This window comes from Panthera leo, chromosome B4 (assembly GCF_018350215.1).
Source record: "Panthera leo isolate Ple1 chromosome B4, P.leo_Ple1_pat1.1, whole genome shotgun sequence".
NCBI classification, from domain to species: Eukaryota; Metazoa; Chordata; class Mammalia; order Carnivora; family Felidae; genus Panthera; species Panthera leo.
Window position 1 is genome coordinate 77,943,944 of NC_056685.1, and position 19,440 is coordinate 77,963,383.

Sequence of the window (19,440 nt, forward strand, 5' to 3'; positions counted from 1 at the left end):
TTCTCAGCTGTCTAGTAAACTACCTGTAGAGTGGCTCTGGGATCCACAATAGAGCAGCATGGAAGTCTCTCTCTCAGAAAGCAGGAGCCCAGCACTCGGCACCAGAGATCCCTGCTCTATAAACGCATTCCTGTTCCCACACGGTGTCTGCAGCTTCCGTGGTTAAGGACTCCCAGGAGCTGTCACTCTGCTCCCATTTGCATTCCCTTTTCAGAAATCAAACCTTTGGGAAGATGCCCAAATGAGGTGAGGAAGTCACCCTCTGCCCTTGAAGGCATCCAAGCGGGTACTGCCCCGGAGGGTGCCAACATGAGACCCCTTCCGATGGAAGGGTTCTTCCCCCCACAGACGGAAAGCTTAGGTTCTAAGAATTAAGGAAGGGGCTTGAGATACGGCCCAGAGAACTAAAGTGACACTGGGCCAGCTCTCTTTCCACAGAACAGGACCACTTGGAGTCAGGTGGGACATCTGTGGGAGTCCTAGAAAGCCCCTCATCTTCTGGGCCTTCCAAGAATTCAGATAGATAATCCACTACCACACTTCCAATAGCCCTCAGGAAGCTGTGATTTAGAACAGATCTTCCCCACCACGACCTTTACCTCTTGCCCCTGCCCCAACCTGAGCTACTGATTCTCTTCTCTCTGGGGTGCACAACCCCAGAAGCCAAGGCTATTGATCAGGTGTCCCGCTTTCCTCTGGAACCCAAATAAGCCGGTAAAAGCGTTGATGGTCCTGCACATCACCATTTATTTAGTAAGTACTCTTTTTTTTAATGTTTATTTATTTTAGAGAGAGTGAGGGACAGAGCGTGAATAGGGAAGGGTCAGAGAGAGAGGGAGACACAGAATGGGAAGCAGGCTCCAGGCGCCGAGCTGTCAGCATAGAGCCGGACGCGGGTCTCGAACTCACGAACCGCGAGATCATGACCTGAGTCGAAGTCGGACGCTCAACCAACTGAGCCACCCAGACACCCCTCCACTTTAAAAAAAAAATTTTTTTTTAAATATTTATTGATTTTAGAGAGAGTGAGAGAGCACACTTTTATCGCTTTTTATACTGGGTGGCAGAGAAATGGACAGACATGTAGCCAATTGACAGCAGTCCATAAACTACCCAGCTTTAGGGAGTTGCCGGATTCTTACATTGCCCTGAGAGCTTTAGGGAGTTGCCGGATTCTCACATTGCCCTGAGACCTGACAGCGGTTCCTGAGAACATCTCTGTACAAATGTAAGCCAAATACCAATCCCTGTGTAGAGTTGTCCCAGAAGCCGGAGTGGGTCACGAGGGGCAGGCAGGCATGGCCCCCGCCTCTCAGGCGCTCACACCAGCTCGCAGGACCACTCTGGCCTCATTCCAGGCTTATGGGCACCCAGCATTCTGAGAACAAGGCTCTCTCAGGACCCTCCCACCTACTGACTTCTCTTGGGCAGGACGGTGCATTTAGTACCAAACGTTTATTGAGCACACACAACGTGCAAAGCCTCCCGCCAGGTGCTGTGGAGGATACAGAGAGCAGAAGACATGATCACTTCTCTCTGAAGGCCTGAAAACACAAATAACCACGCACGAAGCCACATGTGCTAAGTGGGAGCAGCCCCAGTCCATACTGTGGCTGCCCTGTTTGCCACTCCTGAGTTCGACTTAGAAATGCACAATGAGGCCCAGAGGACACCTGCACAGCTGGAACGATCAGGGTTTTTGCTGTCTAATGCCTGTGGCATTCTAGAACATCCAGCAGGCATAAATTTTAGGTCCTACTCTAGCACCATCTATGAGAGACTCTCTTCCTCCCATGTCATCCCCCAATGACTAGATGTCCGAATCTGTTACTCAACACTATGTCTGTGTCCCTAATGGAGTCTCATTCCTCTGTGTTGCTCCTTAAACCTGCTAAGAGTACTTTTTAGAATCACAGGGATAATCCGGACAACTTTCAAGGTTAATTCTCTTTGGTTATAAGCCATGTGAGTTCCCAAACAGAGACAGTATTTTATTTTGCTCAGGTCCTTGGCTGCACTGGAGATCTTGTCCGGTAGAAGAATTTTGTCATCTTTCCCCCAGGGAAATTTGCCACATCATATCCGGAGGCTAGCCAGCATATCAGTTCCAGGGATGGGAACTTTCAGAGACCACTCGTCCTGAATTCAGACTATTACAAACCTTCTCCGTTTGAAAATGTCCACATCATTTGGAAAAAGTCACCCAGTGTCCCCTTTTTTTCCATTCCTGCAGCCACCCTGAATTTCGACTTCCCCTCAACTCCTTTCTTTTTTGCAGGTTTGATTCTTTCCTCAAAGTATACTTTCAGCAATGATCTGATTACCTCCAGTGAGAGTTGAACATGGGGACTCAAAGGATTGTCAGAGCACCCTCAGCAGCTAAGGAATAGTCCAGATAGGACCCTTGCTGACCCTGCCTTGGGAGATCTTAGCTAGATTAATCAATTGAGCAGCACATCATCTCAGCACTGTTTGGAGCCAACCTCCAGACTGGCATCTGTACCTCCATCCTTCTCCCCACCTCAGGCCTCTTTGTTATCAGAGTAACCACCCCCTTGAAGAGCCGGGGTCTTCCTGCCGTGTGTGGGGCCCAACGCCCCTCAAACCTCAGTGTTTTGCACTCTTTACGTGGCATAGTTTCTCAGGATGAGGTCGACTCAGGGGTATTTTGAACTCAGGACACTTGGCCGGAATGGGATAGTTCACCTTCAGATGTACCTGTTAAGGCCTAAGAATCTGGTGATTTTAGATTGTTTGGGGTTAAGAGTCGGCTGCACCTGGCAATAATTGGCAAAAGATACCTCCATGTAGATTCTTAGTGATAATGATAAATGGAGGCAAAATGATTGTTTGGTGCTACTGTGTTCTAGATAAAGCTTTTGAGGCCCTTGTTTTAGACAGAAATTGAACTGTGAACCATCTACCCTCGAAGAACGTGAGGAAGTAAGCTTTAATAGTACCCAGATTTGCTTTGGGTACTGCCCAGGGCTCCAGGGAAGATCCCTACACTGATGGATTATGAGTCTGTGCATAGATAAAGGGCCACACCCCTTTTTAAAAACAAATCTTTGAGCCTGCTCACCCTTTCCCTCCCTAGGTCACTGACATCCTCCTTCTGCCTCCTGCCAGTCCTGCCGCTTAATTATAAAAAAAGAAAGGAAGGAAGAAGGAAGGAAGGAAGGAAGGAAGGAAGGAAGGAAGGAAGGAAGGAAGAAATTCTTTTTAAAAGGGTTCTGTACAGTTCCAAGATCCAGAATGAAAGCCCTTGGCTAGAGAGAAAAATCAACAACCGAAACCCAGTTATCATTTGTTTCCATTTTTCTCCTCTAACTCTGCTTTCACGTACCAATTTAGGCTGAGCAGGGCTGTAACCGCCATTTCCCAGGAGAGGGAACTTAAGAATGATGGATGGGAACATCTGAACCTATCCCAGAATTGGGTGGTGCAGGACAAGGGAAAGACTGTTCCAAGAAATGCAGAGGCCAGACATTTTAGGATTTGATCAGCTAAAGGTAGTTTCCTTTGGTGGGAGGTTTGCTCAGGCCTCCCAGTTCAGGCCTAGGCCGCCCTAGTATGCTTGGCATCCAGTGTTCCGGGACCACGTGGTAACAGCTCTGAGCTCCCTGGTAGAACACAGTGAGTTTGTCTCTGGAAGAGCAGGAGGGCATTTGACCGTCACGACTGCAGGCCTGGAGACCTGCAGACTTCTCCCCAGTCTGGCAATTTAGTCAACTCCATATTACTCAGATTCCAACAGTCCTCTCTTGAGATAACTTCATTTTACCTGCCAGGGGGAGGGGTGAACTCTCTGTGGAGGAAGGGGCTCTGGCCTGGGAAGCAGGAGAGTGGGTCCCTCCCTGTTCCTGGCTCCAGAACTGCCCATGTGACACTGGTGTATGGGTCTCCATTTCCTCACCCGTAAATGTTTTAAATTCTTCCAAGAATCCTACCAGCCATTTTTCTAATGATGAGAGCAGAAGATTGTCCTGGAAAGGACAGACCCGAGGCCGGTTCCTTTGGAGCTGTTCTGGAGAGAAAGAATGGGGATCACAAGGAAAAGCATGGGTTCAGTTTTCAGACCGCCAGCCTCCCCACCCCCTGCCCAAGTCCTCACGGCCGCGAAGGAGTCATGGTTGTAGTTCAAAGATGGACGGATTATTATAGTTGAAAGTGAGAGAGAAAAAAATTGCTTAAGTGAGTTCTCGTGGGGCCAAAACTCTGTCTAGAAATCGCTTCCTTTGGTTCTTTTCGTCCCGGGAACTGCCAAGCCACCGTGGCGCTTACTGGACGTGTTTCCTTTGTTGATGTGGTAACTCGTCACGTTCTCCAGCAAATGGTTTCTCGCCAACCAGCAGCAAGAGAGCTTGTCCCTGTTGGAAATCCGCGGTGAATGAGCTGAGGCGGGGGCAGCTTGTGTGGAGTGTGTGTATTTATCTGTATTCTTTTCCATAGGTACCATTAAGTTTGTCTGGCTTAATTTAATGGCAACTTCTGGGAGCTGCAGAGGCTGTAAAGGGCGAGGGTAAGGTTTTTGTCATCTGTTCAGGCTCCTCTCCTTCCAATGGAACGTCCTCATTCCCCCTCTCCCTTCAGCCTCCTCCCTTTGCCAACCTGTATGTATGTTCTACTGCCTCCTCTCGAGTTTCTCTTCCCCTTGTGTTTTTTCTTCTGCCTCTCAACCTCCTTTCCTTTCAGGTCGTTTGAGTCCAAGTTGAAGTAGGCAGCTGGTGTTACCCTCTCTCTCTACCTGGGGGTGGGGGGGGCCCAATCTGTGTAATCAGTGCTAGGGGCTTTATTCTAACACTCTGGAACCTCTTTTCTTTTTTCTTTTTTTTTTTTCCTTTGTTTTGTTTTGTTTCCTTTTTTGTTTTTTGTTTTTCTCTTCTGTTTCCGTGTAGGTCTCTTTAGTCAGCCTTATAGCTAATGCCCTGGGCTACTCGGAACTAGGTGCCATAAAGTCCCTTAGGACCCTAAGAGCTTTGAGACCCTTAAGAGCCTTATCACGATTTGAAGGGATGAGGGTAAGAAACTAAGAGCAGCTGATCCTTCTGCATGCTGATGGAAACTGTTTACGCATGCTAGAACTGATCACATGGTGGGAAGATCATTCAGACACGAACTGTGATGCAGCTGCTGATTTGATCCTCCACTCGCTCCCCGCACCTGCCCTGTGCGAGGGGGTCGCATCAAGCTGCCTCATCACATTAATATGGGCCCCACCCCAACAACGTGCCATCGCAGAACATGTTAACGCTGGCTGTTCTCACTCGGCCTGGCTTACCTGTAGCACTCGGGGCGGCTTTCTGGGCTGTTGGTTTTAATAGGGAGAATCACCAGGTGCAAAGAAGGGGAATTGTAACCCACAGACCCACTGAAAAGCAGAGGCTGCAGGCAGGGTGAGTGCCATATAGGGGCATCAGCCAGGTGGGGACTGTGGCCTTGCAGTCGCTGAGAAAGCGTCTGAGAAGGGGCTGGAAGGCATGACGGCAGGCCTGGAATTGGGAATGGAGCGGAATTTGGCATAGCCCTGGGAAAAGAAATGCTTTTCTTTCTATTCTGATTCCTCTTATTGCACCTTGTTGTTCTCAGCCCAGTCCCATAAGGACTGGCAGCCTCTGTCTGATAGCAAAGCTTTCCTCCTCACCCCCCCCCCCACCCCTCTGTCCACGCTCTGTGGTCCCCTATCCTGACACAGTCAAAAGGACAATCACGTACGACACCAGATGACCATCAGCTAGTTCTCCTGAAATTTCTGCTATTCCTGCTTTGGTGATACTCCACCCGAATCCCAACGGGGCAAGGTGCTGTCACCCTGCCAACTTAGGAACGAGGCTCCCTCTTGCTGTCTCTCTTGGTTCAGAAACACTGCGCGTGCGTGTGCATGCGCACACGCACGCACACCTTAAAAAGTCAACTTCCTAAAATCAAGTGGGCAACTGGCTTTTGGTGGTGATAGTTGTCCTGTGGTAATCAGAGAGGTCTGTTATACTTAACGAGACCAAGAAAACTCGTTTCGATTCAGATGTTGAATACATGCAGGAGAGCAAACCAGAGGATGTGTTTTTAAATGACGGAATCTCAAAATGTAGGAATAAAAATTAAATGGTTCCCGTGGTCCCCAGGGAGCAAGGCTAATTGGAGAAACTAGGTACCAGGACAGTGCTCCTCATCTGTGCGTTCCTCATCTGTGATCCCTGGCCACCGTTGCACAGAGCCACCCACGGCCGTCCAGGAAGGTGGAAATTTTGCTGCGATTTGGGGGTTTTATTCTGTTTGTTCAGTCAAATGCTTCTCACAACAAATTGCGTTTCTTCGGTAGCACAGTCACAGTGTGCTTTACTGGGTATAAGCTTTCTGCAGCCCGCCTGAAAGCATCCGCAGGGAGGTCGGTTCCACAGCCACACAGACTTACTTTAACTTAAAAAAACAAACCAGAGTTTGGGAGTGTCTTTCTCCCACCGATAAGAGAGATTTCAGAATGTGTGCAGTAAGGTCTTTGTTATGTTCAGGCCAGGTTTAGGGAGAGAGAGTATAGTTCAAAGTGTCCAAGTCTTCAGACGTAGGATTGCAGTGCTCTCCCCTCCTCCCTTGCCTTCCCACTTTTTTCAGAAAGCGCTGGTTACATTTTTTAAATAAGTCCCATCAGTTTTGTTAGAGTGTTGATAATCTGTTTCGGTGACCGGGATGCTGAGGACCTGAAGAAGGCTGTTGCAGACAGTACTTGCCCCATGGCAGCCGAGCCCAGTAGCCTGTGCCCCTCCACAGCCCCCAGCAGTGATCCTGGGCCTCCTAAAACCAGACCGGTAATACCTGAAGGAAGTCCAAGAAAAAAAGTCCCCAACTGACCCTTGCTACTTTCTCCATCCGGATGCTCATCACTGCCAGTCCTAGCCCATGGCAGAAGTAGTCCGCGTTGACCAGCTGGTGCCAGTGTGCTCAGGAGGAATTTATTCCAATAATCTGGTCGCGTGAGCCCTTTTGCTGGCCACACCTCTTCTCTCTAGCCCCTCCCCCTTCCCTGGACTCACAGTTTTTATTCCTTCCAAACTTTCGGTTGCCAACTTTCAAGTCGTTTAGGAACCCAGAGGTCCAGAAGCGGTGATCAGAAGAGCAGAAAGTTTTCTTTGAAAAAGCATTTGAGAGTGCAACCTCTCCCTCAAGGTTTTTTCGAGTAAGATAATTTGAGCAAAGACCAGTTTGAGCCCAAAGCCAGGGTTTCCAACAATGAGTGTTCAGTAAGGGCAGCTCTGATACAGGATCGTCATTTGGTTTGGTTGACCCCGGTCAGCCTCCAGCACTGTCCACCTCTGGTTGGGTGGCGGAGAGGGCTCGGGATCCCACCCTGCCCTGCAGTTCCCCAGCCCTTCTGCAGAAGAGTAACTGCAAGAAGAAAAGATTGAATCTGCCTGAGCTTATAGTAAGTGTCCCAGTGATAAACAGAGTTAGGTGTATACGTTTTATATGAGAGTTACTTTTCTGTGGGGCCGTATGTTTTCCATTCTTCGGTGTGGGTTCTTCCGTACCAACACTGAGAGATTATCCTTAGAAAATAAGAAATCTTCTCAAACCAAATACCATCAATGCAGGTGGGCTCCACTGTCACTGTGCTGCTCCAATGATCGGCTCAGACCTTCCTTTGGGAGGAAACATACAGCCCTAGCCTGTCCTGGGACAGTCTTTCCTCTCTCCTTCCTCAAACCAAACACCAGAAAATTGAAGCACTCGTGCTATTGGCAAAGGAATACTTAATGTAGTTCTTTGCTTTTCTCTCCTCCATAGTAATCTCCATTAAAAGACTTTGCTGTGCTACTAAATTTTTGAGGGTACATAATGCTATGAAACATGCATGCATTTTTGTTGATTGTCAGTACATAGTTGTCCATTAAAGCCATGTTCCCTCTGCCAGATATTAAAAGCCGTTTGACAGATTTTTATAGTATTTAATGAACAATAATGTTCTAGGCATTATGAGAAGACACCAATGCTGTAAGAATTAGTATCCGTAGGAATTTTTTCATCAGTCGAGTGAGATTTGAATCAATCATTAAGTATAAATTTCCGTTGGAAAAAATAACTGTGCAGATTGCTAGAACCAAACTTTGAGTAATGTTTCTGTACCTAGTTTTTAACAGTGAAGTCCGTCATAATTAAAAGCAATGTAGAATAACATGGGAGTTATTAAGGACCCATTTATGAAGTGATTGCCCGTGGAAACTTGAATTGTCATTTATATTTACCTATAGTGTGAGAGTTCAAGAAAGCGTGGTTTCTTGCCCTTTGCTTGCTGAGAATATCAGCACAAGGACAATTTTATGTGGAGCACAGTTCAACAGTTCCCACTACTAGCTAATGTCTACAGCCAGGAAGAATTATTAGTAAATTTCATCAACTGTTTACTATTCAATTCCTACAACTAATCTAAGAAGTTTTTCTTTGTTTATAATGAACAATTGAAAGTACATTTACATCGTGTAAATGGGTTTTATTGGATTTTATAGGATTTTTATGTCCTGTGTATCCAAGAACAAGGCTCCATAAATACTTCCATCTATTGATTCTTTTAATCCGATCTATGAGTATAAAAGCGGGAAGAGGTCACTTTGTTAATTAGCTGATTATTCTTCCCTGCTATAAATATTACTGCATATTTAACTGTAACACTTTGTAACTTTAACACTGTAGGACAGGTTAGACTGGGTTAAGATAGAAGACTTCGTAGAGGAAGTGGATTCAGAATTGAGATAAAATGCAGCATTTCTAGGTTGCAAATCTTTTGGGGCTACTTCCCTGCTGTACACTCATGATGGTCTAATAGGTCATGATCTCTCACCTAAGCTCTCTTCCAAAATGCTATCGCATAGACTTGAGCTTCTGAATTCTTGATAATCTACTCGCTTACCGTCCGAGAAATGATTATTCCGTTTATAGATCATCCTCCTCTTGCCTATTCATTTGCACATTTCATTGCTTTCTGGTGCTCCACCAAAGGGTGAGAGCAACTATAGAATGAGGTAAAATTCAGATCTGACCACCCGCCAACTTTGGTAACATAAATAAATAAATATGAATATCATTCTCCAAAATAACACTGGGGATTTTCCAGATTTCAGATATTCTGGCTTGCCTCCCTCAAAGTAACGAACAGTGGAAGGATCACCATTTTATACTAATGACAGAGCTATTAAATCTAAAAGAGATTTCTTGGTCTAAGAATTAAGAAATAACTACCTCTCAATCTAAAGGCCTTCATCTGTGAATTGGAGAAACACAAAACTAATATTTTAATCTAAAGGAGAGTGACTCCTCAGTAGAGTATCTTTGCCTTTTTTGTATAGGACAGAACAGCTCTTCTCAGCCACACATTCCTGTGAGTGACATTGCAATGTAAGGCAAGAACAGAAGAGAAGGAAAACCCGAACCCAAGTCAAATAGAGCCCAGAGCTGCCCCCTGCCGTTCCTTCTGCAGCACAGCCCTTTTGGCCCTTTTGATGCTGTGCTTATTGGCAGAGTGCCCTTGCCTCTTCCCTGCTGATGCCGCAACATGGTGACACTTCTCACCTCCTTCTAACAAACATTAGAAAGCTGCGTTTATATCCACTGGTTTTATTTTAACTCCATTTTAATTTTCCTAGGATATTAGAAAAAGAAAGACACATTCTTCCCATTTCAGGGTCGCCTTTCTGGGCCTTAGCAGTCCCGCTTAAGACAACAGCAAGTAAGAATCAGGGCAGAATGAACACCAGCCTTGTTTTCTGTCCCAGCCTGCTGAAGTGCTATTTTTGGACGCCCCTCTGAACTCCCCTAGTGAAATCTGCCGCACAGTAGGAGTGTTGTCTAGTTAGTCTCACCCATAGTGTGAATCAAAATCAAAGTTAAAAACAACCCAGAAACTTTGATTCCTGAAGAGTTTTTTCCCTTTGCTTTTTTTCATTCCTGAGTTTAACTGCAGTCAGTGATTTTTAGCAATATGCTGGTTTTGGGGTTTCAAGAGCAGCAATCTAACCCAAAACTGTCCAGAAAACATAAGTCATTCCTATTTCGAATACATCGTGAAGAGTTGAGTCTGGCCCTGGATTGAGCAGAGAGATATCAATCAGCATTAGCCAAACAGGGGTGACTCTTAGATTTCGAAGCCTACCAATTCAGGAAAAAAACTGAAAAAGAGTAGTGAACCTTGAGTGAAAAATAGATCTGTTCAGATTTTATTTTATTCTGTTTGGTAGAGGGAATATAGCTTTTTTTTTTTTCTTGAGCCTGCAAAATATGCATGCTCAGCTATTGCCTGAACTAAGATAACTGGCCTTGCATAAAAGAGACTTTATGTACCATTGACTGATTCCCTGCTAACCCCAAAGAGTAGTTCTCTGTGATTTTGAACAATTCTACCTTGTTTTGCAGAGGGGGAATGTCTGTTGAAAGGCAACTGGTGAGCTTGAAATCAGATTCCCCACGGGGGCATATTTTACAAGTTGGCAAGAAGGGAGACTAGACTAAGAAATAATTTTTTCGGTCCCAGGCCGGAACCTGGGAGAGAAGACCTAGGTCAACTTGGGCAGGGGAATTCGAGTTAGATGAAATAAATACGTAATTTACTGGAATTCGTCAAACTACATCTTACAGATTTAGAAAATTTTGGTCCTACTTGTGGATCTGTCCTGTTACCCTGACTCCAAAGGGAACACGATGTTTTTGTAGTCAGAACAAGCCACACAGTATCATTCCCCTCCTGGAAATCAAAAGAATGTGCTTGCTCTTACTTCCAACACTCAGCGACCTCCCCCTTCCAATGCAGGTGGTGGTGAATGCCTTGGTGGGCGCCATCCCCTCCATCATGAATGTGCTACTGGTGTGTCTCATCTTCTGGCTGATTTTCAGCATCATGGGAGTTAACCTGTTTGCGGGAAAGTATCACTACTGCTTTAATGAGACTTCTGAAATCCGATTTGAAATTGAAGATGTCAACAATAAAACCGATTGTGAAAAGCTCATGGAGGGGAACAACACCGAAATCAGGTGGAAGAACGTGAAGATCAACTTCGACAACGTTGGGGCAGGATATCTGGCACTTCTTCAAGTGGTAAGTGTTGCTCTTTTCTTCAGTCCTGTGAAATTCAGACAGCTAGCAGAAATCGCATTTGGCTCCTTCTCAGTCCGACATTCAGAATCAAGATTACTCTTAGTAGGTCACAGACAACAATGCCATTTCCCACACCAGTTCCAGGGAGACACCTTTCCTGAGAATTCTGACTTCCCCAAGGCCTCACTCAAAGGTTATCTTTCACTGTGCTCGAGAGCAGACTCCTGCTCAACAGCAAATAGATTCCTGCAGAGAGATCAGCTTCTCTCTCCAGGATGGAGTATGTATTTAAGGAGAAAGGAAAAACAAAAAAAGAAGGTAAGTACATAGACACAGCCCACCACCACAAAAAAAAAAACAAAAACAAAAACAAAACAATTTTGATTTAGCAGGATATTCCTGTATAACAGCTACACTAAACTAACTAAAGAAAAGGATGGGGGCAGTGCTAGGATGCTGCCGCCCATGTCAGCTCAATCCCGAGAGAAAAGTCTCAAATTAATGTATCGCAGTAAGAAAGGATTTATTTTAATTACATAGCGTGCCATCTTGTCTAGTTTTCTCTTCCACCCTTACCAGTCTTTTTTGGAATGTTTGACAAGACCGTATGATGCAGGGAAAGCCCCTAGGCTTTGGAGTTAGACAGATGTAGGTTTGAGCCCCACTCTGATGTTTACTGGATATGTAACCTTGGACAAAATACTCGACTTCCCTGGGGCTGTTTCTTTTTCTTTTAAATGTCGGGAATAATACCTTGCACCGCTGTTAAGAGGATTCATGATAATTTATTAGAATTTCTCAGCAGAATGCCTGGCACATAGCAGTGCTTAATTAATGGCCTTTGCTATTGGGTATTTTTGTTACTGTCACAACTGTGCCTATATCATATAGCCGTTGGGAGTATTAAATGGGATAATGCAGGTGAAGCCTTCAACTTGACCTTACAGATAGTGCACACTTACTGTTAGCTAGTATTAGGAGGCAAAGTTAATAGAATAAGCAGTGCTTTATCCAGAGGCTTTTGTTGTTTTATCCCAGTTGGAGAAATTGGACCCACAAATTGAATCTGAATTGGAGCAGCTCCAGGAGAGCAGTACACATCAGTCAGCCAGTCAGACATTGTATTTAGAGTCCCACCAGGTGCAAGGTGCTGTGCATGGCACGGCTCAGGCCATCTGATCAATAAAGAACCGCCCGTGCCCCGCAAAAAGCTTTGAATCTGGTTGAATATATAAAGCAAATAGAACAATAAGAAAACATAGAGAATACTGGATTGCTTGGCCGTATTTGTTTCCAGAATGAGGCTAGGTAGAGTAGATTGAAGGAGAGTGGGTTAGGAAGGGCTGCTCGTGAGGAAGCCAGGATTGCCATTGCCATAGGCTAAATGTGTATAGTAGTAGGGGGAAAGTTCTGGCCTTGTTTTTGTGTTTATTTTATTTTTATGTTAATGCAACTTTGAGGTTTTCAGACCCCCCTTGCTTATTTAACACCATCGTAAAAAATGACTCCTCAGTGTTAGGCTAAGTTCTCAGGACCCTCAAGTGGAGTCCCGCCACTCATTCATAAATGTGAGTTTGCCCCAGCTCTAGGCAACCTTCTCAGACCCATTTTAAAGACCTTTTGTGAAAGTATTCATCCAATTACCATTATCAACGTGTTTCTCTGCCAGACTTTGATGTTATTTTCAGGGACTTAGACAAAGCCCCCTGGGGACCCGTGTTAACAAATAGGAAATTCTGTGTCCTTGTGAGGCTGTGCCCAAACTCCGTCTTGTGTTCTGCTGAACCTGAGCCTGGCCTCTGGGACCCCTGCCTAGACTCCCACCTACCCCCTAACAGGCACAGTCTAATGACTGACTCTGTTTGCCAGGCAACCTTCAAAGGCTGGATGGACATCATGTATGCAGCTGTAGACTCCCGAAAGGTAAGGATACACCTGGCGAAACCACAGCCTACTTAGGCGGTTAGAAAGCAGGCAGCATGGTGGCGCTTACCAAGAGAGAGCGGGTCGGGACACGTATTTGCTTGTTTGACCGATTGCAGATTGCTCTCCTCCTCTCAGTCAGTCATCACTCCCTTACACTGGCTCTGGATGATCAGGCTGTTGCCTTTCCCCGCTGACAGAAATGTGGCTCCTGGGGGACAGCCCTCCCCCGCCCCCTCGCCTCACGATTTGCATATTCACCCCACCAGTGCTCCCCAGGGCAGGGCCTGCCAGTGTGGCAGAGGGAACAGGCAGGGAGAATGTAGAGCGCCCTCTCCGCAGCTTGTACAGCAGCTCAGGTGGTCTGTTATGGCCGATGGCGTTGGCATGTCAGAATCCCCCACCTGATCCCACTCCAGGAACTGATGCTCTGCTTTTTCCCTCCTGTCCTTTGCCAGCCTGACCAGCAGCCTAAGTATGAGGACAACATCTACATGTACATCTACTTTGTCATCTTCATCATCTTCGGCTCCTTCTTCACCCTGAACCTGTTCATTGGTGTCATCATTGATAACTTCAATCAACAAAAGAAAAAGATAGGTCTCCTCCCCTCATTACCAGTGGCCAGAGGTCAACTCAGATGAGAGGCACTTCTATCCCTATCTCTAGAAAGAAAATGCCTCTCTTTCTCTAAAATGCACATCATCGCCTCACTGTGGCCCCGGCCCCCTAGACGTTAGCCCCCGCCCCCAACTTTTTCTCTCGGGGGGCTTGATTTCACAGTATGCGGTTTACCACATTTACTCGCGATTGTTGAAGCCTTTACTGGGTTTGGCATCCAACCAGAGGGAAGCAAGGTCAGAGAGGGTCTAGTCACGGGTGAAAAGGAAAGCGGCAGGTGAATAGCAAGAAATGGAGAGTGTCTGGACTCGTAATCACCTGTGGTAATCCCTGGGCACCCCTAGCAAACTGGGGTTTGAGAGCCCATCCTCGGAAAGTTCACTTACTTACTGCTCCAGATGGTTAACGATTTTCCAAAACAAACTGAAGCACTGACTCCTGTCGTCCATTTTACGAAACAAGACTGTGTCAAGGAACTCCCCACGTTGCTTTTTTGCGCTCGGATTTCTGAAGGTTTAATATCGTCGGAAATTAGTCCCGGGCTAGTAACCGGGACTTGAAAATCCTTTCATTTTAAAATGCTTGTTTTTTTTTATAATTTTATCAGGAAAGCAGGTCCAAAAGATATGTATGAACCAGTGAGGTGCAAGCATCTCTGCCCTTGGGTGTCCCCTGCCGGAGGGCCCACAGCTGGATAGTCCATCTCCCTCGTGCCCGGCCACTGGCAGGTCTCAGGAATCCCAAGCCGAGGACAGAGGCTGGCGTTCCTTTGAATTAGAATAGTTGTCCCAGGTCTACCTCATTAGGGGGCTACTAGCCAAACTGACCTCTGGAGAGGTAAGGGGGTAAGGCCCCCCCTCAGTGCTTAGGGTTGAACCTTAGGTCCAAACCACAGCATGCGAGAGCCTATTGTAACAGTTCGTTCTCTTCTTTCTTCCTTTACTTTGGAGGTCAGGACATCTTCATGACTGAAGAACAGAAGAAGTACTACAATGCCATGAAAAAGCTGGGCTCAAAGAAACCACAGAAACCCATTCCCCGCCCCCTGGTGAGTGCAGGCCAAGGGCCGAGTGAGACCCCATACGGAAAAGACACTGGTAGGGTTATTGCAAAGGAAACAAAGGGGTAAGTGATGAGCCGCCTGTGCCCTCTGATCCTCTCCCAGCTGCTCCGCCCAGAGGACCTGGGGAAAACAGCAGAACAGAGATAAAGGTACGGGATGCCTTTGATATTTGTGCTCGACCTTTCCTCTGAGACTTCCTTGGGCGGCAGCAGAGAATCAGCATGTTATATAGCCACATTGGCTCTGGCACTGGTAGAGAGATGTTTTAAGAGAAACTAAAAATTAACAAAGGACAGTGAAAATGAAAGCTGACCTCTTTCCTACCAGTACAAGATAGGGCGTGGTCACTGTCTTCTCAGTTCTCTACCCAACAAGGAAGTCTTCCCAAGAGAAAGTAATACTCTGGCTATTTGTGGGAGCAGAAGAGGGTGAAACTAGGGGTCTGATGTCCTGATTTTCTGTCTCGAACCAAGCCTTTTGTAAAACAGACTCGGGCACTGGGATTCCGCTTTGCCCTTCTGGTGGTGGCCGTTCCCTTGCTTCAGAGCAGATAACTGCTCCTGAAGCCATATACCCAGCGGGGTGGGACATAAGCCCCAGGCTCAAAGTTCCATCTTCTGTAACTTTCATATAAAGTAACTTTTTATTTAAAAATGGCACAACCCTAAAATAAAAGCTTATCTGGCAGTCTCATTTGTAAAAATAAAAGTAGAGCTCCTTTGAATCAAGACTGGGAGTCCCAGAGCATTTTCCCTATGTAACCCCACACCCTGGGGCTTGCCTGGCTTACTTGCCTCATCGACTTCCAAGGGAAAGGAAACCCTTGGTTTGAAAACCGACAAGTTAAAAGTGATCCTGAAAGTAAGCATCAGTTTAAGTGCCTAGGTTCTTTCGAAAAAAAAAAAAAAAGTCAGGGAGATTTTTTGAAAATTTATTTATTTAAATTCAAGTTAGTTGACAAAATCAGGGCGATCTTAAAAAAGCGAATGTTTTTTGTATTTCCCTGATGTCAGAGTTTCCATCCTGTGATGGAAATGAGACTAAGGAGACGGGAGAGGGTTAACATGTCTGAAGTTCCGTTCAGGCCCTTGCACACGGGAACTTGAGTATATTTTCGTCCACTCTAAAATATGGTAGGAGACATTAATAAAGAGTGATCGGCCCTCATTCAGCAAATAGTTCTAGATCCCCTCCTGCATTCCAGGCACTAGGCCCCAAAGTGATGAACAAAATTCAGACCCTGTTGTCAATGGAGCTTATGATACAGAGGGGCTAGAGGTAGTAAGTAAGTGAACAGCTACAATACAGTGTGGAATGTTGGGAGAAAAACAATATTCCGTGGAGGGCCGTGACAGAGAACGTGGAGGCTTGGGGTGGGGGATCTACTTGAACAGAGTAGTCAGAGAAAGGGAAGTAGGGAAGGACTACTTGGATAGATGAGAAGGAGCCAGAATGTTAGGGGAGGAGAACCTGGAAAAGCAAATGAGGTTCTAAAAGCAGAAAGCATCAGTATGGCCAAGTGGTAATGGCCGAGAGGAGGGGGCATGAGATTAGCAGGATGAGGCTGTGAGAGGCATCTCTCAGCCAGGCTAACAATAGGAATTTCATTGCAAGCCCAATGGAAAACCATTGAAAGGTTTTAAGTCAAGAGGGATGTGGTGCATTTATGTTTTTAAATCATCACACTTGCTACTGTGTGAAGACCATGTTGGATGAGGGCAAGAGAGGAAGCAGGGAGACTAGTCAGGAAACTTCCAGAAGTCCAGACAGAAGGTACTGGTGCTTGGGCCGGAGAAGGGCCGACAGAAGCGGGGTGAAGTGGGTGGGCTCAGGAGAATCAGTAGGACCTGCAGCGCATCAGGCAAGGGGAGAGGGAGAGGAAAGCGACAAGGGTGACCCTCGGGTTTCTGGCTTGGAGACTGGGTACACGATTGAGATGGGAGAAGAGAGGAGTGGGTTGGGTGAGGGGCAAGGGAAGGACCTGTTAGGTTTGAGATGTCGAGAAAGCAACACAGGAATTCAGAGGAAAGGATTTAAGAAAATGACGTACAAAGGTGCTATGTACGCAGTAGGAATAGATGAGCTCTCCTGGGGAGAGTAGAGAAAGAAGAGTGGAAGTCAGGGAAGACATGGCCGGCAAAACGGACTGAACAGGAGCAGTCGGCGAGGCAGGAAGACGCCTAGAAGTGTGTGATGGCGTAGACACGACACAGAACAGAGAATGACAGTTTTAGAAAACTCTTGGGGAGGTGAAGACTGATGTCGGGGTCCGTCCGTGCTCCTGATTTCCCGACAGAGCAGCGGGATAGAGCTGGCCAGAAAGGCGACTCCTCTGACGAACAGGATGGCGGCTTCCACGGTCCGCTCAGAAAGGTTCTCACGAATGCTCTTGTATCTTTCCTCCCCCCTGCCCCCAGAACAAAATCCAAGGTATCATCTTCGATTTTGTCACCCAGCAAGCCTTCGATATTGTTATCATGATGCTCATCTGCCTTAACATGGTGACAATGATGGTGGAGACAGATACACAGAGCAAACAGATGGAAAACATTCTCTACTGGATTAACCTGGTCTTCGTCATCTTTTTCACCTGTGAGTGTGTGCTCAAAATGTTTGCCTTGAGGCACTACTACTTCACCATTGGCTGGAACATCTTTGACTTTGTGGTAGTCATTCTCTCCATTGTGGGTAAGTGGGACGGGAGAGGGAAGGGGAAGGGGACCTGACTGGCCTTGAGCATGAGGTTCCTGGGAGAGCAGCCGCCTCCACGGGTGTGAAGTGCGGGCCCCCTACTCTAACGGCTGGAGCCCGTGTGCATCCCTAAGTCATCCCGTGGGCCTGCCCAGTGGGTCACGTGGTCAGTGAGTCTCTTCTGTGTGTTTGTAGTAGTCTTGGATTATAAATTCCCTGGTTGAAGGGGGGGAGACGATTGATTTCGATTTGGCGGTTTGCTTTCAAGGAGTCTAAAGTCAACAGGGGAGGTAAAAGAAACGTAAAAAAAAAAAAAAGAAAGAAAGAAAAGAACTGTGGCTGCAATAGCAGTGGAAAAAGGAATGGCAAGAGATTGTGAGGCTGAATAGTAATGAAAATGGCCTGAGGGCATTCTGGTGGCGAAGGCGGTGCTCATTTTACTGAGGTTTTCCTGTGTGCGGGTATAGTTTGAGAGTTTCTTCACTGGCATGATTATCTCATTTGATCCTTATGACGGCCCAAGAAGCAGCCTAACTTAAGAGGCTGGATCTTAATAGCAACTGTGTGACATTTCGCTTCAACCTAAAGGCATGGAAGGGGTGATACCCTGGCAGGCAGAGAAAACGGTATCCTATTCATTGGCCTCCCAGAACGTTTCCTTGCCTTCCTAAGGAGGCATCTCAAATGGTGAAACACTGGCTTGCTTCCAGGTAGGTTTAACTGGCATAGGCTGGCAGAGAGAGAGTGCCCGAGGCCTGCGGGAACCAGCCCCAGAGCTGGTGGCCAGTCTGGCTTAGCAAGGTGGCCACTGTGGGCTCCCGAAGGCAGCCGGCCTTCCCCTTGGCCTGTGTCAGTTTCTAGTTCTGTCCTCTGCAGCAGCACGTCCAAAAGCGTGCTGTTGCATGAAGCCTTAGCCCCATTCTTCTCCCCCACAAGAAAATAACCCCATGATGAAATTACTTTGGGCCACACTGTACGCTGAATTTCCCTTCGGAACGTCACAGAGCACGTTAGCCTATAGAAGGTTTTTGAAGCCCTGTAGTAAAGAATTGTTGAACACACCATCCTATCTGTATTTAACCACAACACCCTCTTTTCAAGTAATGTGAACGGTATCTCATGTTTTAATGGAACTACTATGTGCCAGTCACCTTTTTTTTTTAATTTTTTAATGTTTATTTATTTTGGGGAGTTGGTGGGGGGGGTGGGCACAGACTCCGAAGCAGGCTCCGGGCTTCGAGCTGTCAACACAGAACCCGATGTGGGGCTCGAACTCACGAATGGTGAGATCATGACCTGAGCTGAAGTCGGACGCTCAACTGACCGAGCCACCCGGGTGCCCCTGTGCCGGTCATCTTTCTAAGTGCTTTACTTGTTTTCACACCTATAGTCCTCATGGCAACCATCTGAGCGTCATGAGGAGCTGAGGCACAGAGCAGTGACCAAGACATGAAGCTAGTAAGCCAGTGAGCAGGGGTTCAGGTCCAGCCCCCGGCCTCAAACCCCCACTCCTAACCTCCCCCGCAACCTACTTTGGACAGTGTCGCCCTGTCGCCCAGAATGTTTTCTGCCCACCCATCGTTGAGTGGGATGGGAAACCCACAGACCAAACCATGCATCCTCTCCTCAGATGATACTCAAAAATAAAGAGGAAGAATAGTTTTGGTTTTGATGATTGGGATTTTTTATTAAATAGTATTCATTTGTTCAGAAACAAAAGAATAGAAATTATCGTTTTAAAGTAAGAGGAATTGGGATAAAACTAGCCCTGGAACCTCCTAGAAGCCGCCTTAAGTGATGTTCCTGCTGCCTGGAGTGCCGCCTACCCATCCTTCTCCCCTCTTCTCTGGGGACAAGTATACATTCAGCATATAAAATCAAAGGCTGGCATCTTCTTTCTGAAGCCTCACTTGCCCACCGGACACGGAATGCAAGTTTTACAGATGTCACCTGACTTCTTACAGTCACCGGTTATGACTTAATTGAGACATTAAAAAGAAGAGAGCTGAGAATTCATCTTGGGTCCTGGCTGAGGTAGAGATTTTCTTGAAAGCTCGAATACCTC

The 19,440-nt window shown here is 46.6% G+C and overlaps 1 protein-coding gene across 2 annotated transcripts in view; it reads left to right on the forward strand.

Annotated features, from left to right (window-relative positions):
* Positions 1 to 19,440, forward strand: part of SCN8A (sodium voltage-gated channel alpha subunit 8) — a 119,195-nt gene that overhangs the window by 93,881 nt on the left and 5,874 nt on the right. For both annotated transcript variants that reach the window (XM_042946586.1, XM_042946587.1), the window contains exons 20-25: positions 4,899 to 5,021; positions 10,793 to 11,077; positions 12,947 to 13,000; positions 13,459 to 13,596; positions 14,565 to 14,669; positions 17,102 to 17,372. In XM_042946586.1, the coding sequence (XP_042802520.1) occupies positions 4,899 to 5,021; positions 10,793 to 11,077; positions 12,947 to 13,000; positions 13,459 to 13,596; positions 14,565 to 14,669; positions 17,102 to 17,372 (976 nt within the window). The remainder of the gene's footprint in view (positions 1 to 4,898; positions 5,022 to 10,792; positions 11,078 to 12,946; positions 13,001 to 13,458; positions 13,597 to 14,564; positions 14,670 to 17,101; positions 17,373 to 19,440) is intronic.